The following is a 27,854-nucleotide window of genomic DNA, read 5'->3' as shown; positions in this document are numbered from 1 at the left end:
TGCTAGATTTTAAGAATGTGAAACTTCTTTAGACACTGTTTGATGTTCTTTGAATTATACCAAGAGGTCAATTTGTGTCTTTTAGATTCTTTATCAGTCAAATGTCTTTGTACAATACCAATTTTTTTTAGGTCAGAAAACTTGATAGGTGACTGGATCTATAAAATAGTCATTTTTGGTTTTGTTAATTCTTCTTTGTAGTTGTGGAATGATTTATATGGGATTGAGTGTTCAATACCAGGCATCTCTGAAAGCTGGAAGGGTTTGTTAGACCGAGACCTGAAAAGAAGAGTGTCCCAGGTAAGGTATAAGCCTTATTTTAGAAGCATATACATTGGAACTGTACATAATGTATACCGCCATCCTCCTTTTGTGTTTTAGATCTCTGACACTGACAAGATTGTTGCATGCTGTCTGGAGACATCAGCAAAGGCTATTGAGAATAGTCATGCAAACCTTCAGTCTTGTTTCAAAGAGTTTTGTCAGACTGCTATTAAGAAACAGTGTCAGGTAATGTCACCTTTCATGCTGAAAGAATTATTATTATTATTTTTCAGTTTTGCAGTATTGATGTATGTCTGACTGCTCCCTTATTTTCTCTTTACTGAAAGTTAGTTAGATTAATGTATTTGTATTTACTTGTACACCTTGTAAATATATTTTTGTATTTTCTTTTTGCTGCAGGCAAAGAAGGAAGGAGACCTTTTACGTCATCTCTTTACCAAGTTCATTTCATGGCCTGTCATGTCCTCCATTATTGTGGAGTCAGCAGCTTGTTTTGGAGAGGATCATGAAGGTCGTCTACTGGACCCGCAATCAGCAATAAACTTCCTCTTATCTCAAGGTGCAGTGACTGGGTCTTACAAGTTTCATGAATTTAACATGATTTAACAACAAAGTGAATAGTCAGAGAAAGAAAACCTGGACACAGTTTAAGAATCTATCGTGTGTATACATAAATACATTATGGGCAGCAGTTGTTCATTAACATGGATTATGTTTAATTTTCACAGACAAATGGAATGGAAATCAGTGGAAGTTGGAAGATGATGCCAGTCATTTAATAGCAGATAGTCAATCATTCTTAGGTTCTCTAATTCATTCCCTTTGCCAGGGAAATATACCTCTGGGCCACCTTAAGACCGTCTTTAAGTCTAAAAGTCCATTTCAGAAGCTTTACAACCAGCGTAAGTGTTATGCACTTTGTATCATTACAACTTATAGAGGTCTCTTTAGGCACAAGCTTATTCATCATTTTGTTTATTTTGACATTAGATAAGAAGAACAACAAAGAAGAGAATATCTCAATCGATGTGTCAGAGCTACTCAGTCAAAGAGAAGATGACTTAAAAGCCTTTGAACAACAGAAGGAGTTCATGACCAACCTTATTAAGATGCTGGGGAAGATTACTGATGTCGTAGATGGTAAGGAAGTTACCTTTGGACAGGGGTTTTCAAATGTTTTGATACCAAGGACCCCCAAATATTATGAACCCCTTGTGAGGGACCTCTTCCTAAACTATTAAGATGAAAGACCCATTTATACTGTGTCTGAAAAATAATAAGTGTGATATTATAAATACAACTTGCTGTTTCCAAAACTAAATAATTGGCATTTATATTGTTGCATTACCTGGAGTAGACAGCTGACAGTGTAGGTAAGTAATATATGTGTGTGTGTGTGTGTGTGATTAAATTTAGATTTGTTTTTTATTTCTTATTGTTCAAAATTAAAGCTGTCAATAGAATAAAAAACATCATGATTAATGTCATGATTTCCAAATGAGACTATGAGAATGAGAATTCTGTAAATATATTTACACTAACTGCATTAAACATAAAAACATTTGTCAAGTCTTTTATGAAGCTCTCTGAAGATTTAGATAAAATTATAATGTTATATACATATATATATATATATTTAAAAAATGTCATAATTTTGCCTCAGTACCAGAGGTTTCTTCCCTAGAAGACATGGTCAAAACCAACCTGCAGATGGTAACTCTGAACAAACTGGTGGAAGTGCAGACATATTTCTCCAAAGAGGATCTTGACAAAAACAACACAAGGCGAGTGTTATTCTACAATATTGATCTGCAAGTCCTAGACATGGCACGGGAGATGCATGAAGTGAAGACCAGCGACCTTCTTCTGTCTTTATGGCTAGAAAAGGCAACCGAATATTTTATGCCTGGTCCTCAGCTTTTGTCACTAGACCTTACGGACGTCCATGACAGAATCTGGAAACCTTGTCTCACTAACTTCCTCAACCTTGGTCTACGGATTGCAGTTGGAGCAACTTCTTTTAAAGAGGTGGACCAAGCTTTGAAATGGTGTGGGGACAGGGGTGAAGGAGATCGTTTAAAGAAAGAGCTTACTTTGATGGCAACTATGCTGAAAAGCCATCAATTTCTGAATGTAAACTGGCCAGAGGATCGGCTCAGTCAGATTCAGGAATACAGACGCCTTCACCATGCTGCGGAATCTGCTGAGGTCATACTGAAAATCAAAGATAACTTGGAATTACAAGGAGACTTCAGCCATATTCATAGCCTGATTCAAGTGGTAATAAACCAGTCATTATTGTGATTGTATTATATTAAGCATGTATGTATGTTTGTTTAGATTTGTGAACATTTTATTCTTCTATATATAGAGAGATGACTCCTTCAAACAAAACACTCTGGGTTCGCTGAGTGATGACCTCATCAGAGCCAGGCAAAAACTGGCAGATGTCAAATGCCAGCACACAGCCTGTTTGAAGGCTTTCTTGGAAAGTGATACTCTGATCAAATGGGTCAAAACGCAAATTCCAAGTAAGAATTTTTTTGGGGATTTATCTGATTTATAGTGTTGTAGTGTGGAAAAAAAATCTTAATATTTAATGTTTCATCTAGGTTTAAGAGACTTGAAAACCTTTATGGAACTGGCCTCAATTTCTGCTGGGGAGAATGATGCAGACACTGATAGGCTAGCCAGTTTCGAGACTGTTGTGATGGGCTATGGCCCTTTGCTTTACTCACTACCAAAAAATGCAGGATTTGAAGAGTTTATTGACTGTGCTAAGCAAGTATTGGACATCCTTGACAAAGATAAGAAACTCGTGGATAAATTGGTTAGTTTCTGCAAACAATTAACTAATACAATAATTTAATTTTAATTGTTCTGTACGCCTCTAATGTTCCATTTAATAGGTGTTGAATTATGCTTCTTTTTAATTCAATTTAAGACTTTAAATTTAAATTTTGTATACAGGTAGACTCCAGGCGGTGGTTGGATTGGCTGAAAGGTTTAAGGGAGACTTATGGCTCTGTTGAGCAATCATCTTTGTCCATGGCCTCAGATATCAACACTGCAGGCGTGTATCATGTGGGCTGGCCTGAAGATTTCAATGGGAAAGTGAGTAGATACTAGTATAAAATTATGCTTAATTTCAGACTTTTTTTTTAAACATTTCCACAAAAATGTTTCTTTAAATCAGTTAAAATATTCCATTAAGCAGACATGCTGTGTGATAGGTAAGTTTGTGAACATCTGTTTAGTAAAAGAACAGTATCTTGTTGTGATATGTTTGTAGACAGGTTTGGACAATGTGTTTTGCGTGAAGGTGACAAAGAATGAACAAGAAAAGACATACAATCTTAATGAACTCCTAGGGCTACAGAATAAGCTCATGCTGATGTCTTCTAAAGGGGAGCATGGAAGGGAGCAAGTCAACAAGTTTACTCAGGTAGGTCCATTATCACAATTGTCCACCAGCCAAGAAATATTAAACTTTTGATGTCTGAAAACATAAAGTTCCAATTAAGATCTCTATATTTGCATCAGATTATTCAAAGAAATTGGCATTAGTTTTGTGGAGACTTATCTCAATTTTCATCTTGTAGGTTTTTGAAGGAGTCCAGAGGATGGGCCGCATCCTCCTTCAGTTGCGCACATCGGGCAATATGCTCTTTCGAAACTGGGGGGCACAGATAACATGCAACGACCAAGATCAACCCTGCATTCAAGTTAGCTTTACCCAGTTGAGCAAGTGTGTTGTATATCGTGGTGAGGTTGAGGAGGAGCTTCAAAAACTGTGTCGCTCTCTGGAGAACTTTCATAAAGATTGGTGTAACCACTTAACTAAGACACGCTCTCAGAACTACGCACTGAATCATTACACCTCAGAGCAAATTGTTTTTCTTTGCGAATGGATCAACAGCATTAGCATCAAAAGGAAACCTGTGCCACAACAAATGTGGCATCTTTTGACTCCTATTAAACCAGATTGTAACTTAAATGACATACGAGAGGCCTTTGAAAAAGCAACAGAGACAGAATCTATGGTGCAAGATGACATGGCAGAGGAATCAGAACAAAACAGTGATTTTGACCTGCCTCTGAACTTCAGTTTACTAGATGTTGGTACTGAATGCTTAGAGGACCTGTGGCAGCAATTTAAAGAGAACATGTCCAGGTTCCTTACCCACCATGTGGATCTCGAAACACTTGGACGATTCCTCTCCAATCTGTCTGACATGAATCAAATGCACATCAAACGAAAGATACCTCCTATTCTACAAGAGGGAAGGCCAAACCTTGTCCAGTGCCCTGTTGTGGACTTGATTAGCACAACTCTGTCTTTTTACACAGAGAATCAAGAGCATCCTCTTCCAACAACTGATGAGGTATTAATGTGCCAGGAGGAGACAACTGAAGAGGAGGTGGAGATTTTCCTCCGCCGATGTCTAGGATCCCAAGGCACTGTAAGCAATCATCAGAAGATATACACGCTGGTCAATCCAGGTTCACTGACTTATGATGTGAGCGTGGCACTGGTGGAATGCTTTGAGACACTAGAAAGGAGTGCTGGGCCTCATTACCGTCTAGTGACGGTCTGTCCTGTAAACCAGGATAGATATGTTCCTTCCTTCTTCAGCAACTATAAAGTACAAACAGGTCTGATTATATCTACAGAAAGAATAAAAAACTATCTTCGCCATCACTTCCGTATCCCGTCTGAGCTTGTTCCCTACTCAGAAGTCTATCCAGGACAACTCTCCGTCTGGATGATTTCATCTGAACGTCCAGCTGTTGGTATGTTTTAGATTTTTGTATATTTAAGTCAACATGAGAAAAATGTACTCTTTTTTTGAAATTTTTTTATGCATTTATTTTTTTTTGCATGATTTATAGGTGCATGTTATTGAAAAAAAAGTGTTTTATCAAGCTGTAATAATTTGCTTTGTAATTGCATTTTAAGGGGCTTTATTTTCTGGGTTGATGTTATAATTCCCTCTTATTTTTAAATCCCTTTCCTCCAACCATCTATGTTTCCTAAAAAGTTGTCATTGAGTATATCACGTTGTGGAAGTAAAATAGGTTGCGTTTCATGTTGTTAAACAGAGTATGGTGAAATTGTTACCAAACATTATGCTGATACTCTTTTCTATTTCTCTATAATTTTTTCCTATTATTGGTGCAGGAAAGTCACTATATGTCAAGCGTCTATTTGAGCAGTTCAAAAAAGAGTTTCCAACAGCCACCTGTCTAACAATCAGACTCATCGAGCCCTGCGTTGACATGGATGGATTTGTCCAAATCCTGTCTGAAAGACTAGCTCCACTGAGAGAGCAGGACCCTGTGCTGTTGCACATTGATATTGCAGCAGTAGGTTTTATGAAAAACATGCTATACTAGTCTATAACATGCACTATTATATACAGTACTAACTGTGGGTCACTTATAACTTGTTTCACTACATTTCTTTTTATATCAGTTACGTCATGGTTTGGAGGAATTCCTATTCAAATTACTTATTCTAGGATGTCTTAGTGACAGCAAAGGAACTATATGGAGGAGAAATGCAGCTCACTTGGTGGCGATTGAAGCACTTCAGCAAGTTCAAAAAAGTCAAACCCAGATTGAGGTGCAAACCTACTTTTTCCATTTTGGTAACTTTTTGTTCTTTGAACAATTGTTGAGCTACAGGCATTAACCGTTTTTTTTTTTTTTTACAGATAACCAATGGGTTTTTGCATGCACTTCCTACTATCTTCTGCAGACCTCCTAAAGATGTCAAAGCTTTGGAGATCAAGAGAAAAAAAGGGGGTTACACATCCTTAGATCCACTGATGGATAATGAAGAGTTTAAAAGTGAGGCCATTCAGAGACCCTACCAATACTTGAGAAGATTCAACAGGAATGTGAACATGGACCGTTTCAAATATCAAGCTCAGTCTGTAGAAGGTGATCCGGTTGACTGTCTCCATCATCTTTTATCAAACTACGGCCTGAAAGACCCATCATGGGCAGAATTAAAGCACTTTACTTGGTTTCTTAACCTGCAGCTTAAAGACTGTGAGAATTCTTTGTTCTGTGATCCAAACTTCCTTGCTGACAATTTAAGTGGCTTCAAGGACTTCATAGTAAAATTCATGATTCACATGGCTCGAGACTTTGCCTCTCCATCCATTGACATCTCTGATGAGAGCCCCACCTTTTTCTCTGAGAATGAGGATGAGGAAGATATCCTAGCTAAACTATTTATTCGAAAACGATGGGAGAATGAACCTCACCCATACATCTTTTTCAATGCTGACCATTGCACCATGTCTTTCTTAGGATTCCATGTGCAGAAATTTGGCACAATTCTTAATGCAGTTGATCCAAGAAGTGGCAAAGTGTTAATGGGAAATGTGATGACACAAGAGCTCTTTTCAGACATTGAGCGACAAAGAATTAAGCTTTCTGAGAACTTTGATGACCTGTCAAGGGAAGACAAGATTCAAAAAATTTCCTTTGTTGTTGGTGCCAAAAAAGGCTGGGAAAAAGGAAAATTTGATCCAGACCCTACATATGAACTCACTACTGACAATATCATGAAGATGTTGGCTATTCATATGAGATTCCGATGTGAGATTCCAGTGATCATCATGGGAGAAACTGGCTGTGGGAAGACGCGGCTTATACGCTTTCTCTGTGATCTGCAACGTGAAGGCAGAGATGTTGAAAACATGAAACTAGTCAAAGTTCATGGAGGTACTACTTCTGAGGTAATCTATAGGAAGGTGCGAGAAGCAGAAGAACTTGCTCAGGACAACCGTCAAAAATATGAACTTGATACAGTTTTGTTTTTTGATGAAGCCAACACAACCGAAGCAATATTCGCCATTAAGGAAGTGCTATGTGACAAAGCTGTACAAGGGTACCCTTTGAAGAAAAATTCTGGTCTGAAAATAATTGCTGCCTGCAATCCATACAGAAGACACACACCCAGAATGATTGATCGCTTGGAGCGTGCTGGGCTAGGATACAGAGTGAAAGCTGAAGAAACAGAGGATCGCCTTGGTAAAGTTCCCATGAGACAGCTTGTGTACCGTGTACACCCTTTACCCCCAAGCATGGTGCCCCTGGTATGGGATTTTGGACAATTAAGTGATTCATCTGAGCGCTCTTATATCTGTCAAATTGTGCAGAAACAAATGAGAGATCATGGATTGCCCCGTGCATACCAGAGAGTGATCACAAAAGTTTTGGCTGCCTCTCAAAGATACATGCGCAGACAAGCAGATGAATGCAGCTTTGTAAGTCTTAGGGATGTGGAGAGATCAATGTGTGTCCTAGTTTGGTTTTACAACCACAGAGTTGATCTTTTTCCTGGTTGCCACAGGAATGAAACTGAGCTGATGACTTTGAAGTGCTTGGTGCTTGCTATGGGTGTTTGCTATTACCCATCACTTGAAAACAAAGGGACATACCTAGCAACTATGAGCAAATTCTTTCCTTGTCCGTTCAACTCCAAAGAGTCACTGGAGCAGGAGATAACTTCATGCCAAGACTTTTTTCTTGAGAAAATCCAAACAAGAGATACAATTGCCAAAAATCTGGCTTTGAAAGAAAATGTCTTCCTCATGGTGGTCTGCATTGAGTTGAGAATTCCACTCTTTCTGGTTGGCAAGCCAGGAAGCTCAAAATCTCTTGCTAAGACTGTTGTAGCAGATGCAATGCAGCGTCAGGCTTCTCACTGTGACTTATTCAAGAAACTCAAGGAAGTTCATATGGTGTCTTTTCAATGCAGCCCTCACTCAAGCCCTGAAGGAATCATTGGAACCTTTCGGAACTGTGCCCGTTTCCAAAAGGACAAAAATTTTGATGAGTATGTGTCAGTAGTTGTTCTAGATGAAATAGGACTTGCAGAGGACTCTCCTCAGATGCCACTGAAGACATTGCATCCTCTTCTAGAGGATGGATGCATAGACAGCGATAACCCAGATCCACATATGAAGGTTGGATTTGTTGGAATCTCAAACTGGGCTCTCGATCCAGCAAAAATGAACAGAGGTATTTTTGTGTCTCGTTGGGACCCAAGTGAGAAAGACTTAGTAGAGACGGCAGAGGGAATCTGCTCATCCTCCCATAATAACATTCTTCTCAAAATCAAGCAGCTCCTGCCAAAGTTGGCAAAGGGCTACCTAGATATCTGTAAAACTGACGGTGAACAGTTCTTTGGACTCCGAGATTATTATAGCTTGGTGAAAATGATTTTTGCAACAGTCAACAGTTCAGATCAAGAACCATCTGACAGTGAGTTGGCAGAGGCTGTGTTGAGAAACTTCAGTGGACAAAGGGATGATTTTGATCCTCTTGATTACTTTCGGGACATCTTCCAGAACACTGAAGTCCAAAGGCCAAGCACACTGAAAATGATTGAACAAAATCTTGACCGCAACAGTGACAAAGAGTGCCGGTACCTTCTTTTGCTCACAACTAACAATGTTGCCTTGTACATTATCCAACACCACATTTTCTCCAAGGAGAACTATATATGCCCTGAAATTGTCTTTGGATCAGGATTTCCCAAAGACCAGGAGTATGCCCAGATATGTCACAATGTGAGTAGAATAAAGGCATGCATGGAGACAGGCCGAACAGTCATCCTATTGAATCTCCTCAATTTGTATGAGAGCCTGTATGATGCCTTGAATCAATACTATGTCTGCTTCAGTGGACAGAATTATGTTGACTTGGGACTTGGTTCTCATAGAGTAAAGTGTCGAGTTCACAAAGACTTCAGACTGGTTGTGGTGGCGGACCAGGAAAAAGTCTACAAAAAGTTTCCTGTTCCACTTAAAAACAGACTGGAGAAGCACAAAGTTGATAGGAGTACGGATTTGACTCCCTGGCAGCACAGAGTTTTGGAAAAACTCAAACAGTGGGTAGAAAACTTCTCAAAAGTTCATCAATCCACTGAAGCAAAATTCAGCTTATCAGATGCCTTTGTTGGGTTCCATGGGGATGCTTGTGCCAGTGCACTTCTGCAGGCTTTAGAGAAAATACAAAAACGGGGCCATGATAAAGCTGCTCAAAACAATGAACTCCATTGCATTCCCAAGTGCGATAATGAAATCAGTGAACCAAGTAAAGAAGGCTCTAATATTAATGTGGCCAAGGATGTATACATGAAGAAAGAGGAAAGTGAGGCTCATCACATTGATGAAGATGAAGATGTGACAGAGTCTCAAGAGGAAATGAACAAATTCCTTGATGAGGAGGAGGTGCAAATGGAAGGAGAAGGTGCCTCAATGGAAGTTGACAACAAGGTACAGGATGCAGAAGTTTATGAAGACACTGAGACTCTTGGAGATGCTTCTGAACTTGTGAAAATGTATGATGAAGATCCTGTTGACACTGAGGCAAGAGACAGCTTGGACTCAAACAAAACCATGGATGAGGAAGAGCAAGTCTATGAAATGGCCAAAAGCCTTCTCTTGAATTGTGCCTCACCAGACTCAGTACTTAGATTAAAGTATTCAGAATTTGGAAATCAGGAGAAAGACACACTTCAGAGAATGTATTTTCATCAGCAAAGCCATCAATCTCTCAGAGACCTATTAGACAACCATCTGAACAAAAATGAACAGGACAAGAACAGATTCTTGGAGGTAATGTTTACTTTTGTAGAAGTTTACCAATGCATATTCTTGTTAAAGATTTTAAGCAATGTGTACTTGATTTAATGTCTTATCTCTACCAATTTACCTTGCAAAATCAATTAATATGTTTTCTGTAACCAGGTAACCACATTCTCCAATCTTCTCACTGAAGCTGATGTGAGAAATCTTGCCCCAGCCTTGGGCTTGACCACTGAGCAGTTTCTTCTGCTCTCTTTACACCAATTTGACACAGAAGCTTCTTTTTGCAGCAAGATACGGTAATGTTTATATTATTTTTGTTGACTTTATTCAGTACCTTTAACAACAAATGGTCAACAATTTCTAAAACATTGTACCTCTTTTTCCAAAGGTCCTTCCTGAGGGAATCTGGACTTTCTCTGCACATTCTTGTGGTTCAGATGGACATGGAAGAGTCTTTGTGCAAAAATGAACTTATTGCTTCAGCAAAGTAGGTCCTTTGATGCTGTTTAAATCAGATTTCAATTTATTAACAACCCAAATAACAGGAGTCAGGATCTAATGACATTTTATCTGTCACTCTTCTTACGTTAGGTACTGTACCATGAATGAAATCTTGTCCTTAAAGTCAGATGAGTGCAACTTCTATACTGTGTTTATCACAAAGCTCTCCCGAATTGGGGAGCATTGTAGAACAAGAAGCAACAAGTACATTGGCTTTCAAGGAGGTTAGTGTATTAATTTTGGCAAGACAAACTTTTGCAGTGTATTTAGATATTGTCAAATAACCATTCTTATCAAGTGTATTTTTACTAAAGGAGTTTGGCTGTCTGCACATATTGATGACCTCAGTGATTCCAGTGACATGACCTTAAATCTTAAGGCTTTTTGTGGAATACCTATAAGTAAACTCATCTCCCAGAAAATCGTGTCAGGTATGTAAGGTACCAGTGACCAAAAGCTGCCAGCAACTTGGACTATTAAACAATCCCCCTAAACTTTTGTATATAAGAAAAAAAAATTTAACATGAAATTATACCTCAAATCATTGCAGCTTGTTGTGAGGTGAAGTGTTAGTGATTCATCTTAAAGGGGTGGTTGACTGGGTTTTTTCTAGGCTTGATTGTGTTAATGGGGTGCAGTCTAACATGTGTTAATGTTTCGTTTGTTGAAAAACACATTATTTTTCACATAATTTATCTTTATTCCACACCGCTCTGTCCCTTCTCCTCTGAACGCGCTGATCATTTCCTGCTTTTATGAAGCCCCTCCCTCAGAAATACACGATGGGCTCTGATTGATTAGCTGGCCCAGTGTGTTGTGATTGGCTAAACCGCCTCTAGCGCGAGTCTAAATATCCCGCCCCTCAACATAGCGGCATGTGCTCGGGTTGTATTGTAAACAATGACGTCGTCTATATTGCTTATCAATTTGAGCCCGATTGAGACGCAGAGGATATTAGTGAAGAGGATCGCGCAGAACCTGTGCAAGCACGGCTTTTAATGGTAGGCCTAAGATTTTTGTTTGTTGTTGTCTCATACTTTTAGATACGCTGTTATTTGTAAATGCTACTGCTTCTGTTAGCTTTTAATATACGGTTTTATTCTGATTAAAGCTTTAATACAGTTTGGTAACCGCACGCGCGTCCATGTATAACGCTTCTCATAGCTATATTATGTGAAAATAAGTGTATTCACTGAGCTGATGATCTGAATGAGAGAGAGAGAGATGCAGAGCGTGTGCAGAGCAGGGGACGTGAGGAACAGTATTAAGAACCGCTGCTTTAGAACATTCACAAACTTGTGAATCCATTAGAATCGTTAGAAGACAGAATCGCGATTCATATATGAATAGATTTTTACATGCACCTCTAGTTTTCTCTTCCTCTCCTCTGCCTCGCCCCCTTCGTTGCGTGTTCCCGAGGGCAGGGTTTATCAGGGTTTGTGATGTCACGAACCCGGGAAGTAACTCGTTGTAGTCCCTTACCAGTCGTTTTTGTAGGCATTAAACTGCCAGAATTTTAAAAGACGATATCTCCGTTTGCATTGAACTTTCAGCTTCGTAACTTTGCAGATATTGTTTATGATCAAACAGCAACATTACACACTAACTAACATTAAAAAAGTGAAATTTTTACATGCACCTCTAGTTTTCTCTTCCTCTTCTCTAAAGCAGCGCAGCATGGCCTCGCCCCCTTTGCTGCGTGTTCCCGGAGGCGGGGTTCATGTAAAATTCTGGGTTCTTGACGTAACGGACCTGGGAAGTAACTCGTTGTAGTCCCTTACCAGTCGTTTTTGTAGGCATTAAACTGCCAGAATTTTAAAAGACGATATCTCCGTTTGCATTGAACTTTCAGCTTCGTAACTTTGCAGATATTGTTTATGATCAAACAGCAACATTACACACTAACTAACATTAAAAAAGTGAAATCGCAATCAACCACCCCTTTAAAATTTCTACCTGATGGACGATACAAATCTCACAGACTTGCACTGAAGGAAAGACACAAGCCATATTTAGGGTCTAAAAATGCCTAGAACACCCTAGCAACACCATGTTTTGTAACCTTTGCACAACTTACATTTTCTTTTTTCAAAAGAAAGTATATATATTCTGTATATTTTATACAGATGTCAACGAATCAGAGGAAATTGGTACAAGTGGACCAGGAAGTGAGAAGGTAAAAATTCTTTAAGCTCGCAATAGATTTGATTAAACATATACAGTACATCAGAGATGTGCTACATCAGAAATAATTTCATACCTCCTGACAGAAATGCTGTGTTTAATTGGTTGTCAGGGAGATTCAGTGCATCTACACAGTTTGTCTTTATTGAGTTCCTGCACCCAGAAAGCTGTTTCATTGCTGAGAGATACTGGCAAAAAAACCTCCAGGAGTGTGGAGCGCATGAACATATTGTTTGGCCTTCTGGGAGGGGACCCTAGGCGGAAAAGAGGTCAGCCCCTGTACTGTACATGTAAAGTACTACTGAAAATAGAAACCATAAGAAATTATAAGCTTAAGTCACAAATTCTTGTTTATATGAATTTTCAGTACGGTTCCAGGAAGTGTTGCTAAGGAGGCTGGTGTTTTCACTAATGCGGAAGGAGGAACTGATTCCTAATGCAGACGACTGGGTTTATAAAGTGGCAAAGAACCGTGAAGCTCTGCAGGAAGGTGGAACACTTCGGTACTGTAATGCAACCAGCATTAACAATCTGTTGTCTATCTATCTATCTATCTATCTATCTATCTATCTATCTCAGATGTTTAAAAAAGCTGATGCTTAGGAATGATTATTTTATGTAAATCAAAAGGGGTTGGATAAAAATGTCAGAAAATTAAAACTTGCGTGGAGAAAATAATGGTGTGGAACTACTTTGAATTGGGAATAAAAATACAGTAGAATTGTTATTTGCAAGCCTTGCACAAGGCCTTTAAAATAATCCCATACTTCTTCCTTACCAAATGCTGTCATGTCTGGTATTAGCAATCAACAGCATGAGATAAATAAAAATTCTGTTTTTTGCACTGGATGATCAGCCGTAGATTAGAGATAACTAACAAGCTAGCAAAACATTTCTGTGTTTGTGTTCAGGCACACTTTGTGGTGCAACCTACAGGGTGTTTTGACTCCAGTGTTTGCCCGAGTTCTAGAAGTGTTGGACAGGGACTGCAACTTATACCTACTGTATGGAGAAGGGCTCAGTGAGGGTCTGGCCCAGTTCTGGCTGGATATCTTTGAAGATCAACAGCTCCTTGACTTAACCGTCTCACAAAATCCAAGGTATTTTTAAATATATGAAACCTGCTTATGATTAAATGAGGCATTAAATGCTTTTAAATATCTAAATGTAACTGATGAGGTGGATTTCTCCCTTTAGTGCTCCAGATCAGGAGATTAATGTGCAGTGTCACCTGTTTATTGGAGGAGTAGAACGGCCTTGTACTGCTCCTTTTAGCTGGCTGATAAAAACATACTGCCAGAGTTTGTGGGAGGAATCAGAGTTTGTGCGAGGTGAGGCCTTTTGATTTGTGTCTGACTACAGTTGGCCAGTTAGATAACCAGATATCACATATAGCTACGTCTTTTACATAAAACTCCTGTTGTTTTGCAAGATCATGCAAAACAGTATAAGCATACTCCATATTTTTAAATTTTTTCTCAGGCTCTGAGCAAGACATCAAAGGGAGGATTCAGCAGTTTGTTAGTGCTGTATCGGGCAGTGGACTGGGCAGCTATATTCAGAAACTGTCAGAGGGAGAGAAAGTTGAGCTGGGTCAGCGCTACTTGACTGATTATGTTCTTCTGTCATTCAAAATCCAATCTGAGGAAGAGCATGGGGTGAGATACATAGGTTTTATAAGGCTGGTAACATATGTTTTCACAATCTCATATTTCATGTTCTAATGTGGATGTTTATGGGTGTGTTTGATTTTGCTTACAGGTCTTTCGTAGTGCAGTGCTGGGTTGTGTGTCTGCTCTGCAGATGGAGATGTCAGTAACTCCTGAGCTCTCTCCATCGTGGATCCTTGCAGCAGCTCAAATCTACAGCTCACGCCTGGACACATTATCCCATGCCCTTCAGCTCAACCCTCAGCTGGTCCGCATCATCCAGCGAGAAATATTAAAGAGAGAAAGCCCTGATATTGTGAGAAGCAGGAATGCAGCATGAATTTCCAAGTTGATTCAGATTCAGAATGGCTTATTTTAGTCTGTTCACCAGCAAATTTGTTTAGTTAGACATGCTGGTGACTTAGATTCCAGTGCCTATTTAAGCTACTGTTATGTAGCAAAATAATTACCAGTGAGTCAGAGACCAGTGTGTGTAACCAAACTACTAAATTAATACTAATGAGACAATATTTAGATCTTGTTGTTCTGTTTTATTACAGTGTGGGGACATTCTAGCTGTTGGTATCTGTGTTGAAGAAACAAAGCTCCTACCTGTAACATCAATAACTGAATGCCAGACCTTCTTGCAAAGAGTTGAGCAACTTCAGCCGTGTTTAGAAAGAGTGCTTAGTACTGCCTACAGCGCCCTCTGCAGCCCTGGCTGTCTCAAACACCTGGACACTATAAAGTGAGAATGAAGAATATTGCAGATTTAGAAAACAGTATAATTTGAAAACATGATTTCATGTTTAAAAAGATATCAAAAGCTTACATAAACTCTTTTGTTTTATTTCCATAGGTCAGTGTGGCAGGGGATGTTGTTAGTGGCTGCTTTCATTGAAAAGGTGGTCGTCAGGATGAAAGTGGGAGATGACCGGATAAAAGCACTGACTCTAAAACACTGCAGTCAGTTACATGGGGTGAGTCCAGACTCTGCTTTGTTTATTACATTTGGAAGAGACATTGGTATACTGAAGTCCCTTGAAGCCCCCTCACCCCAAAAGACCTTAGCACATATACTGCTTATATTTCCTCTCTCACAGCTAATGGAAGAGTTTCCTGATTTGAGGAGCAAAGACAATCTTCAGCAAATCATCCGTATACTTAATGATTACCACGAGGAATCCATCAGCAGAGAACTGCGGTACACTTGAATTGAGCTGTATTATATTATATGGTATAATTGATTTCATTTAAAACCATGTGACAATAAACCCTTTCATTACTTATTTTCTGTATACTTTTTCTTCTCAGATATGGTGTGAAGTGCTCTGTCTGTCTGTCAGATCTGTCAGAGCCCGCTGTGCTTCCTTGTGAGCATGTGTTTTGTCTGTCCTGTCTGAGAAAATCTACAGTGAGGGAAGGAGTGGACTTCTGTCCCATGTGCAGGGAACCTCTGTCGAACAACTACCGGCCCACTGTCTCTACAGCTATAGAGTGAGTTTAATTCTTTGTTCTTAGTAAGCTCAGACACCCATTTAGACTGAATGGGTATACAAGAAACAATTAGCTTCTTTACTGTTGTTGATATATTGTGAACTGTCTAAATTTTTATCTGTTACAGCTTAGCCCTGAAGCAGCACAAAGAAATAAGAAAATGCTGTAACGCCTTTTTCCTGGAGCTGGTTTCTCGTTTCTGTCTGACTGATGCTCAAGATCCCTCAGAAGACCTGGTGGAACTGCTTTTCTCTCTCCTCATTTTGGCACAAGGCGGGTGGATTTCCTTGTGGAATATTTCATTGCAAACTGTACACTTCAGTGCAATTACAATAAACAAGAACTGGAGCTTTCAAGCTTCAAAAAGGAAGTAAATTTAGAATTAAAATTTCATATCACTGGTTCATGCATTTTGCATTCTATATTCCAAGTCTTCTGAAATTATACAATAGCTTGGTGGCCAAACAGGCCATTTAAGTCATAATAATCTGCAATGAATGGTTCATTGAGTTTGTGAACGAATCATTCAGTCTAATTATGTGAATCAAAACAACAAATTCATTGAAAAGATATACAAAGAGTGATTTACTCTATAATTAGCTTTTTTATGTTTGTTTAATTGTCTGGATACATTACAGGAGATGTTTATAAGACCAGAGAGCTCACCCCATTCCTGGAGTGTGTTGACCAGAGCCCTGTGGTGCGCTCTGTGCTGCCAAAACTTCTTCTGCAATACAGGTGCTCCAATACAGACAACTCATACACATTAACACATCCAGGAAATTTGTGACCTTTTGTTTACGACATTAAATATGCAGTATTGTCTTCATATACAGTCCACAGTCCACAGAGTTTTGTTTAAGGCCAATTCGCACTACACTGACAGACGCCGACTAGGAGCAAGAGACACTTCGTCTGGTCTTGTTAGATCGGTATATTTGCCATTTGTCATGGAAGTGACGTGCTGTAATCTGGTGTTTGTCCACGCTGGTCGGTGTTTGTTGGTGCAATGTGAATTGGCCTTTACTCTCATCAAGAACATTTTGCAATAAGATAATCTCTTCAGCTTCAAACAGGTGAAGAAGCATATACAAAAGTACTTAGAAAACCTGGAGAACAAGCTTCTGGACCAGGAGGACAGAACTGAACTCTACCGGCTCTTTGTTAACTGTTTCCAGGTGTGTCATAATCAAGTATCCCAGGTGTCTTTGTATCATGTATTCACTTATTAATGGTGCTTGCTAAGGCAAGTTTCACTTTTACTATATTTAGCACTTAACCCACTTTTTACCACGGACATGAATGATTCATCAAGTGTGATTATTTTTATGATTTTGGTTGGCCAACAAAATTGGTGAAAAATCCCATGGGCCCAAAGCATATGGCAAGACTTTTGTTTTGGACCAGTAAGCAACTACCTGGCAACACCTTAGCAGCCATCCAAAGTATCTTAGCAAATGCACCAAAAACTTTTCTTTTTTATGAAGTATAATCACCGTGAGTTGTATTGCACTTTCAGCCACATTAATTATCTAAAATCTGCATGTTTGTTTCTAAAAGCAGATTTGTTATTTATCCAGGATTCTCTGTTTTGTTCTGGATTAAATGGAGATCATAGACATCTGAAGGAGAACTCAGACTTCCTTAGCCGACTGGCTCGTAAACAGACACCTAGCAGACAGAATGACCCAGCAGAGTTTCTACTGTCTATGGGTCGCCTCAGAATGTGTCTGGACTCTGCTGCCAGGATCCTGTCCCAAGCTATCAGCAAAAGATCTGGTACGAGGGGCTTCTGCTCTGACCAGTTCATGGCAGTTAGGGTATATTGCAATGCTTAAATGAATAACATGTCTTTGTGCAATAACATTTTATTGTGCAAACTTTCTGTGTTTGGTGTCTTTCAGATAATTTTGAGGAAGTTGAGCTAAAGCTTTTGGAGCAGGTGAAGGCTGTGTTTGAATACGGTAACAATGACTGGTACAGAGTTTACCTGCTTCGAGCACTCAACAGGCATGCTGGCATGGACTGTCTGCAAGAACTGATCAGCAGCACTGATTATGAATGGATCTTCCCTGCAGAGATACTACGGCTTCATGTACGGCCATTCAAATGATGTTGCGTTGGGTGTTTTTTAATATTGTAGAGATATATATTAAAATTGAGTTTGTTGGTTAAAAATTATTCTTTAATTAAAAAGCAGCTCTATGATAATTGTATGTTTTCTCTTCTACAGAGGTTGATTCCTGCAGAGGTGGATCGTTTCTTGTGTTGTGGTCAGTCATACCGCACTCTTAGAGATGGAGTGGGAGAAGCAATGCAGGAAGGCACAACAAATGGACTCAAAGAAGCATTACGGGTCAGAGTCTACATCTGTATTAAATAAACAACACACACACAAAACATTATTTTGTGAGCAAACCTCTAATGGTTAATGATGTGATTTTATTTGACGGATGTCTAATTATGAACACATTTGACAGACAATATAAAGTGTGTGTTTTTTATGTAAATATATTTTAAAATCAATATATTCCTGTGATGGCAAAGCATCATTACTCCAGTCTTCAGGGTCACATTTTCTTCAAGAAATCATTCTAATATGCTGATTTGGTGCTCAAGAAACATTTTTTTTTTTATAGATATATCAATATTTTTATGGAAACTGTGGTACTGTTCTTCTATTCTTTGATGAATAGAAAGTCCAAAATAACAGCATATATTTGAAATAGAAATGTTACTGTTACATTTGATCATTCAGAGCCTGAATGTTTTTTTTTTCTTTCTTTCAGGCAATGGGTGGTTCAGGCCCAGTGAAAAACATCCTGCTGACTCTGGCTGTGTTCAGGCAGGTCACTTGTCACTTCGTGTCACCTGAAAAAGCTATATATCCTCAAGCACAGGTAAGTGTTGGTTAGGTTGTATGATTTTATTCATCACTAGTCAGGATTCAGAATTCAACTAGAATCCATGTAGGACTAAATTTGTATGAAGTATTATTGTGATGTTCATCAGAACTTCATCCAACCTGCAAAAGTAATGTGTTTGAGCATACATGCCTTTACTTTATGAGATTCAGAAAAATTAGGCAAAACACTGGCAGACCTAAACACCTACATTTTCCTCTCTGTCAACAGGAGATCAGGTTCTTGGAGGAGGTTATTAGAGAGAACATCACAGGACATGCCAGACAGCTCTGCACTGCTCTCTTGTCCAATGAGATTGGAGGTCCAGGATCTTTCCTGAGTCTCAGAGCAGGTTTACCTGCTAAGCGTCGTCCTGTGCTGGAGCTCATGGTGCATGCGAGTGCAGTGTTTTACAGTGGAAACAGGCTGCTAAGTCCCCTTTTCAATATTGCCTCTCAACCTCAGAATATGACAGTAAGGGCTTTTTCGTGAATAATACAAATTATTGGAGTGAGATTGGAGTGATTTGCATTTGATTTTATGCGAACACTCTTTATTTTTCATGATGGTCATGCACTGTGGTTTTTGAATTGGTCACGATGATGATTAAAATCGCTATGTTTCTCTACTCTTCCTCAGGGAGCCTTCCTACCCACAATGCCTGATGACAATACCAGTGAGGCCCGGCAGTGGCTCGCTGGAGAGAAAAACCTAAAGATGTACTGTGAGTGTGCCTTGTGCATGAAGTGAAAATAAAAATATTTTCTTAAATGCCACCTGCCTAATAGATTTTGTCTTTCCTTCCTGCTTTGCAGTGTGTTATAATGGTCATGCATGCTTTGTGGGAGAGGTGAGATGTATTTTCTTTCTCTTTTATTTGAATGAACTGGTACCGTTGTCTGGGAAATTGATAACGGTCATTTAATTTTCTGCATTTTCTTTAGTGTGGCAAACCAGTGGCTTTGTCAAATTGTGCCACTTGTGGAGTCCGTATAGGAGGCCAGAACCATAAACCAGTTGAAGGCTTTATTGAAGCTCATGGAATCCCTGACATGACACGACCTGGACATATACTGGGACATGCTGAAAACCGGTCTGAAGCACCAAACAGGAATCTCACTTCAGCACAGTCCTGTGTCCTCCGTCTCTGTCTTCACCTGGCCATGTTGCAAGGAGCCATTCACCACCAACAGGTAAAAAAGTTTGAAGGAACCCTGAAAGTTCACTTAATACCTGCTGATAAATGTTGTATTGCGTGCCAACTCCCTTTGTCTACATAATGCCAACTACTGAAAATCAGTTAGTGGGCCACTAGTGTTAGAGAATAAAACACTGTTTTCTAAAGGCTTTGGTTCTTCACAGGGCATCAGAAATATGATCCTTCCAAATGTTAATGATGTCTATGAGTTCCTCTGGCAACATCTTGAGAAGGACATGGAGGTTCTTGGGAAGACTTTAAATCTTAACTTGGATGACTCTGCCATTATAATTCATCTAATCTTCAGCAAGTTTCTACAGACCACCTCAGGTATCTGTTAATCTTGACTAAAGATAAACCTGCTTGAACTTAGTATCGCATGCATTTTACTTATATAATAGTAACAAAGAAGAGCATAACATGCAAACAAAATTCATTGTTTCTTAGTATTTATTTTAGTATTATTTCAATACTTTGTGGTATTTATAAATATTTTGAATTGTAAATCTTTTATTTACAAATTTTCAGTTTTCATTTTAATTTGAGCTAGTTTTTTAATATCATATATATACTATATATATATGTATATGTATGTAATATTTAAATATTGAATATTTATATTTTATTATATTTCAGCTTTTCAATTACCGTATATGTTTTTTAGTTTAGTTATAGTTAACATAGCAATGCTACAATGAACTGCGCAACAAGAAACCCTATGTTTGATATTTTTTGTCTTCACTAGGTGCCGGTGTGGATCTGTCAACACGCAAGTTCAGAGAGCAGTGGGAGACCACAGTCTGTAAAACTGCCATCAGTCCTGTTTTACAGGTCAGTCTTGATACTGCTGAATATCAGGAATGTGTGAACCATTTGAAAAGAATGGGATACATTTAAACCAATTATTTGAAAAACACAAATAACCTTAATAAACTAAATAAATAAAGTGAGTATAAATAACCACGTTAAAGGCATATAATTGCTTCAGTCAACCAAGTCTCTATTTTCAGGATTTGAACAGGATGTTGGGAAGAGCACAGGATCTGATTGCAGCTGATAACCAACTTTCTAACAGTCCCCTGATGAAGGTGCTGAGAGGAGACCCTCAAAAAATCCTTCATCTCCCCACTAACTGCCCCACCCACCACTCTGCCTTCTGGAGCCCCTCACCTGTCCTAACGGTGGAAAGCTTCTCACAGCAAATAAACCAGAGTCAAGCACCCCTGCTTACCCTTTTTATCAATAAGGTTAGTTCACTGAAGACATATAAAACAATTATCCAGGCCCTTGTGTCACCTTACGCAAGTTGCGCACAGAGTTTCATGTTGTCTTTAAGCATGTTTCCAAATTATACTCCTGTGTGTTTGTCTGTTTTTTTAGGTGCACTGCATAAGACAGCTGAACCATTTGCCAGCTCTTGCTGCTTTGTTGTCTGATCTTATGAAAGTGCTTCCTCCAGGCTCTGAGACCCAGACCGACACCATCGCTTCACTGCTGCAATGCATTCCTGCTGGTCTGTCATACTTATACTCACTAGAGGAGATAGCTAGTTGCTTGATATATAGATGGATTTTTGTATGTAATATTACTGTACTCTAATTTGTGTTTGAAAATAGGCCATCAGAAGAAATTATTGTCGGAAAGAGTAGAGATCTTCATGAAGGTGTGGAACCAACTCAGAATGGAAATATCCAATAATGGTAAGCTGTTAGAGTTTTACATGTGGAATTTGCGAGATGTTTTATGCATTCAGTATTTATCATTATGTATTTCCTGTGAGTCGAACCCATGATAATTATGAAACTGGCCGTTATAAGCCACTAAATGGACAATATTTAAAATTCTATACTATTTTGTTTAAAGCTGCAGTCCATAAGTTTTGCCTCTTTGTCGCCAGCTCTGTTTGAAACTTGTAATTGCAGTTATTTGCGGAATTATTTTCTTTAAGTGGGTTGTGCACTCAGTGCCGATCCTAGACTTCTGGGGGCCCTACGCAAAACTGTGTCGGCGGGGGCTGTGGTGTGGGGTATGAGTGGTTATGAACGAATGAATGAAACGCATTTGTCCGTGTTTCACTCCTTCATGAATCGCGCTCGCGTAAAGCGCTTGAGAAACAGTGTCTCTTCCGCGGCTCGGTGCGCTTTCAACTAGTTTTTTTAGTCTCGAGCAAGACTGTACGACATTCACATTACATGATTTGACTGATTTTTACGTAGAAAGGGTGACCACATTAACAGAAATGATCATTCATGTTTTCATAACCTCTGGTCAAAAACTAAACTAAAATTAAATCATCTTTGAGAGCAAGGGGGCCCCCTGGTGTTTCGGGGGCCCTACGCAGCTTGCGTATTGTGTATAGGGAGGATCGGCTCTGTGTGCACTGGCATAGCTCCTCAGCACGGATGAATCTGATATTTTGAGGTGTATGTGTGGCTGTCAGTCAGTGCACCGGTGTGGAAACTGTACTTTGGAATCACAGATTCTACGTCTTTGAAGTATGACCCAAATAAGAATTTTCACTGGATATTGTCATCTGAAGAAGTAACAAGTCTGCCACTTTTGTTCTGACCAACTGAGGAAAATAAAGGATTACAATAAATTGCGCTACCAATGGTGATTAATAAATCTAAAGATCGGTTAGCTCATATCACATCAAACCGTGCAAATTATTATTATTGTTATACTTTGTTCGCAAATTGTTCATTCTAACAACATCAGCATTGCATGACTACGTGTATGTTATTTGTATTAGCATTGCATGTAGATTTTAATTCATGTACAGTCTAATCTCTAGTTGTTATACCATTCGTATTTCATATAAAGAAATGATTTTATCCCAAAAAACAAATTATTCTTCCTTAGAACTGGTTCTCTTTAAAATACAAAACTTGTGTAATCCCACACAGGCTATCTGTAATCAGATGCACATTTAAAACCGGAATATAATCTAATTTCATTCACATGTGTTTCATAAACACATAATCCTTTCTGGATTAAAATGCACCATCAAAATGATAAATGTAATTATTCCAGCTGCTTTGAGAAAAGACTATAAATGATCCTCCACCTGCAGGATCCTCACATGTGATATAGCCTAGTAGCCGGGACAACTTCTTTATATTTACAGACGTGACATAATGACGCAGCAGCATGCTCCAATTTCCCGCGAAAACCTACCAGTACCAGTCAAATTAGAAAACATTATTATAAGCTTACCACTGTGAAAGGTAAGGCGCTAGTTTTGAACACTGACTGGTTATGTACTTGCTCAAAAATTGATTTGGGAAATTTTTTTAACCAGAAAAATGTACTGCAGCTTTAAATAAAAAAACTCTTAAAACTAAAATCAAACATTTAAATACTACAAGTGAGTCTAGGCATCATTGTAAAGTACAGTATGATATTGTTTCATTATTTTAGCTTCTTTGGGTTTGGATCCTACACTTTATGAAAAAGAAATAACTAAAGAAAGCTCTGGGCAGTTTCTCTCCTTGAGTCGTCACGGGCCAGGCTCATGTCTCCACGCAATCATAGATCTCCTGTCTGAGACACACAACAGTCTTGTGCGAGAAGCCAGAAAACTCTGTCACCAGGAAGACAGGTGTGTATTTGAGAAGGAGTGTGCACACACAAACTTTTGGGGTTTGTAAGATTTTTTATGTTTTTGTTTTGAAGTCTCTCATGCTCGCTAAGGTTGAATTTATTTGATCAAAAATACAGTAATATTGTGAAATATTATTACAATTTAAAATGGCTATTTTCTATTTTATTATATTTTAAAATGTAGTTTTTTCCTGTGATGTCAAAGCTGAATTTTCAGCATCATTACTCCAGTCTTCAGTGTCACATGATACTTCAGAAATCATTCTAATTTTTGTGCTTCTTATTAATGCATGCCAATTGCATTTCCTCTTACAGTGACTATAAAGTGCCACTGGCAGCGCTGTCTGAGAGCCAACTTGCCCTGTGTCACCCAGAAAAGGAGTTGCTCCCTCTGGTATTAGCAAACTGCCATTACATACTAGAGAAGGGTCAGCAAACAGTGAGCTCCTATGATCATGAGGCTATTGAGAGAGAACTCAGCAGACGATTTTTTGCAGGCAAACCACGCGTTCAAACAGTGAGTCTACGCATTTTAAAACTTGTTTTCATACTAATGTTAAATATATGACCAGATTCATTGGTTGCTAAACACTGAGAATTTCATGCAGGACACTGATAAATACCTGAGAAGACAACATCAGAATTTTATAGAAGTCCTCAATGAGGTTAGAGCCAAAATACCTCAGGTAATTTTCTTCAGTTTCTGTGCTTCATTCAGTTTACTAAAAACAGTAGGCCTCAGCAGAGCAAATGCCACTGGGTTAATGGTGACAAACTATAGAAATATAATAATATATAATTATATTAATATAATATAATTATAAATATGTATTTGTTCAACTTTTCTTCTTAAGGAAGCCTCATTTTTCCTATCTGATTTACAGGAACCACTCAAGGCCTCTGTGCTCAGTTCCATGAGATCAATGCTACGTTCATTCACCGATGTGTGTGACGCAGTTTATGCCGTGGAGATTGGGCTTCGTTTCCTAGGTAAAACTGGTGGACACCCACAAGATCTGCTTCTGTCCTATCTGAAAGTTTCCTTGAAAATGGATCAACACATCTCAAGCACCATAGCTGAGGTGAGACATGCATTTAAAGTAGTAACTTAAAGGAAATTTAACCAAGCAGGTATTTTGCCACTTTACTATCAGCGTGTATAATCTACCTGCTTCTGTAATTTGATTCCACACATCTTGGTTTCAGGCTTTAAAAGAGAACCGGCTTAGTCAGTGCACAGCCACCTGGCAGCTCCTTACCTGCTGGAAGAGTGAACAGATGATAAGGAAAGGACAGGTAATTTGACATTCAGCTTTTGTGACATCTAGTACTGTATATCAATAATACCAATCACATAGTATTTTTACATCTAAGCTATGAAGTAATTACATTCCAATTTCTCATATTTGTTTTCTTCTGCTGTCCCTAGACAATAGGAAGCATGCTTCAACACAGGTTTTGATCATAACAAAATGCTCTAAATATAGCCCTCCAAATAATTTCATTAAAATAAAATACACCACCGTTCAGTAATTTTTTTTTTTTTATTTATTCAGCAAGAATGCATTCAATTTTTCAGAAGTGACAGTAAAGATATTTATAATGTTACAAAAGATATATATATATATTTAAAATTAATGCTTACCTTTTGAACTTCCTATTCATCTAAATAAATAAATAAAAATAATAAACACCCTAAACTTTTGAATGGTAGTGTATGCATGAATAACTTAAGACAGATTGAATGTTTTCACTGTGCATTAATTGTACTGGCAGCTAATTTCTAATTCCCTCCTTCTGTTCAGCTATTTAGTCTGTCACTAAACTGACCCCATTACTGCTAACCTCTACTGACCTCCTCTGATTGACCCTAAACAATCGAGAGAGTGGACATACAAAGGTTGTAAATCCAAGGGAAAGTGTTAGTCGGAGTGTGCCAAGTTTTAACAAGAGAGCGTGTGCCATCAACAGTTCAAAGACTTTTAACCCAGGCTTTTGTGAATAGCTGGACAATATTGCTTAGTTAAACAATACATTGAGACATTTAAGCTTCATTCTGGTACATATTCATGGTGTTTGAATCCTTATTGGTCAGGTATATTATGATTTCTGTAATTTACTTTAAATCTTTCAATGCACAATTTTGCAGGATCCATTCCAGCGACTGTCTGAAGACTTCAGAGATAAACTGACTTCAGAGGAAAGAAAGCAATTGAAGTTTTTCCTTGGGCTCACAGATACTGACATTTTCTCTTTGGAGCTACATGAGATCCTTCAGCTCAAGACCAACAGCACTATTGAAGAAGGCTTCGCGCCACACTGGGAGTAAGAACTGCTCTTACTTTGTCACATTTTCATATTATTTGCCCAGCATTCCAGCCGTCTAGACTGCAGCCTTCTAGACTCACCATTTGTGAGGGTGGGTTTTGATGCGGCAAACTGGCCACAAAAGGCAAAGTGAGCCTGACCATTTTTCGCAGATGTCAGACATTTGACTTTTTAAATGTAAATATTATATGGGATAGTGTGATGAGCCAGTTATTATTACAAAATACTTTCAAACATTCACAGGGTGATTGGGACTATAATTATCTAATTATATTAGCTATATGAGCTAATTATCAAACAAATAAATAAATGGATATGAAATACTACAAATATTACAAATAAAATTAATTTGTAATATTAAACCACAGAGTTATATGACAAACATTGTACAAAAACATACTGCAAAATTCTAGTCAAGTATTTTAAAGAACTGTATAATAATGCATTTTAAAATTGAAATACTGAAACATATAGACTTTTGAAATCTGGCTTGTGATTGTAAACATTAATCCAATTCTGAATGTTGTACACTTAAATGCCATTGTTCAGGGTAATTATTCTCAAAATAAAAAGTCAGGAAATGTTCTGGCACCCAAAGCAAATGCATCTACAGTAAAAAGATCCTATAGCATTTACTACCAAGTACTACAACACAAAGAGACATAAGGGTCTTTCCTCAGAATGGCCACTTTCAATCACAACAATGCAGACCTCCCAAACCTAGTCATTCCCTGGAGACCTGTGGGCTTTTAGACCCAAGAGAGGCACACTTTGACCCCTCCAGGCTCCCATCTGTCAGTGTGCCCTGCTCTAGTCAACTACTGAGCAGGCAGCTGGTCGGAATGAAAAGGAATGCGTGTGCTGAGAACAGTAGAATCCAGTGCTAACTGTTGATCCTAAACCACACCACTGAACACCCTTCCTCCTTTCTCTTTCACAACATAGCATCAGGTCCACCATGGAATCCCATTTGGAGGAGAAGAACATCACCTCTTTTCCTGGTTTAGATCATCTTCCAGAGGAAATCACTTTGGCTAAAGCAGCAGAAATCTGGAGGCTTGCAGTGGAGTTCAAACACTGAAAAGATCTTCTGAAAGAGCCAAACCAAAATTAATAATACAAATGTGAAAAGATCTGGACTGCTTTAATATTTTTTGTCAGATGTTGCCACCTTTGTCATGTCTGTTGTATAGGACAGATTTATGACTCATTCCAACCCTCTAAATCTTTCTTGTCTTTATATTGTTAAACCAGTTGATTAAAATAATCTATTTACTCTTTAGAACTTTGAATATGTCTTCATATAGTTGAGGATTTTTTTTGTTTAGAGATTTGTGTAAATATTTGATTCAGGGAACAAGAATTAATTAAACAATAATTTCATGCAGGACACTGATAAATATCTAAGAAGACACCATCAGAATTTTATAGAAGTCCTCAATGAAGTCAGAGCCAAAATGCCTCAGGTAATTTTCTTCAGTGTCTTTGCACTTCATTCAGTTTACTAACAGTAGGTCTCGGTGGAGCAAATGCTTCTTGTTTATTGGTGACATACAGTAGAAATATAATCTATAATTATTTATATATTTATTCAATTGAATACATTTTCTTCTTAAGGAAGCCTCATTTTTTCTTTCTGATTTACAGGAAGCACTCAAGGCCTCTGTGCTCAGCTCCATGAGATCAATGCTACGTTCATTCACTGATGTGTGTGACGCAGTTTATGCTGTGGAGATTGGGCTTCGTTTCCTAGGTAAAACCGGTGGAGACCCACAAGTTCTGCTGCTGTCCTATCTGACAGACTCCTTGAAAATGGACCAACACATCTCAAGCACCATAGCTGGGGTGAGGCATGTGTTTAAAGTAGCAACTAAAAGCGAATTTAACCAAGCAGCTATTTTGCCACTACTATCAGCGTATATAATCTGTCTGCTTCTGTAATTTGATTCCACGCTGCTTGGTTTCAGGCTTTAAAAGAGAACCGGCTTAGTCAGTGCACAGCCACATGGCAGCTCCTTACCTGCTGGAAGAGTGAACAGATGATGAGGAAAGGACAGGTAATTTGACATTCAGCTTTTGTGACATATAGTAC

The 27,854-nt window shown here is 38.6% G+C and overlaps 1 protein-coding gene across 1 annotated transcript; it reads left to right on the top strand.

Moving 5' to 3' along the window:
- Positions 1–410: 410 nt before the first annotated feature.
- LOC107690953 (E3 ubiquitin-protein ligase rnf213-beta-like) lies at positions 411–27,130 on the top strand. Its single transcript, XM_016489393.1, has 51 exons — positions 411–510; positions 685–844; positions 1,014–1,187; positions 1,276–1,425; positions 1,949–2,565; positions 2,657–2,816; positions 2,898–3,115; positions 3,256–3,399; positions 3,578–3,730; positions 3,888–5,079; positions 5,468–5,652; positions 5,762–5,911; positions 6,003–9,926; positions 10,059–10,195; positions 10,288–10,386; positions 10,491–10,624; positions 10,715–10,831; positions 12,527–12,576; positions 12,697–12,853; positions 12,952–13,087; positions 13,496–13,684; positions 13,782–13,915; positions 14,067–14,242; positions 14,346–14,549; positions 14,794–14,981; positions 15,093–15,213; positions 15,337–15,437; positions 15,548–15,730; positions 15,858–16,003; positions 16,369–16,468; positions 16,797–16,908; positions 17,311–17,509; positions 17,635–17,825; positions 17,964–18,086; positions 18,520–18,630; positions 18,865–19,107; positions 19,273–19,357; positions 19,449–19,483; positions 19,578–19,826; positions 19,996–20,161; positions 20,577–20,662; positions 20,842–21,078; positions 21,212–21,344; positions 21,448–21,531; positions 23,252–23,432; positions 23,750–23,951; positions 24,043–24,120; positions 24,319–24,516; positions 24,641–24,730; positions 25,584–25,759; positions 26,708–27,130. The coding sequence occupies exons 2-51, from the start codon at positions 745–747 to the stop codon at positions 26,841–26,843; spliced, it is 12,654 nt and encodes a 4,217-aa protein (XP_016344879.1). The 5' UTR covers positions 411–510; positions 685–744; the 3' UTR covers positions 26,844–27,130.
- Positions 27,131–27,854: the final 724 nt, after the last annotated feature.

This window comes from Sinocyclocheilus anshuiensis, unplaced genomic scaffold, assembly GCF_001515605.1.
Source record: "Sinocyclocheilus anshuiensis isolate Anshui unplaced genomic scaffold, SAMN03320099.WGS_v1.1 scaffold1885, whole genome shotgun sequence".
Taxonomy (NCBI): domain Eukaryota; kingdom Metazoa; phylum Chordata; class Actinopteri; order Cypriniformes; family Cyprinidae; genus Sinocyclocheilus; species Sinocyclocheilus anshuiensis.
The sequence above is the reverse complement of the archived record's forward strand: the minus strand, read 5'-3'. Positions and strand labels throughout refer to the sequence as shown.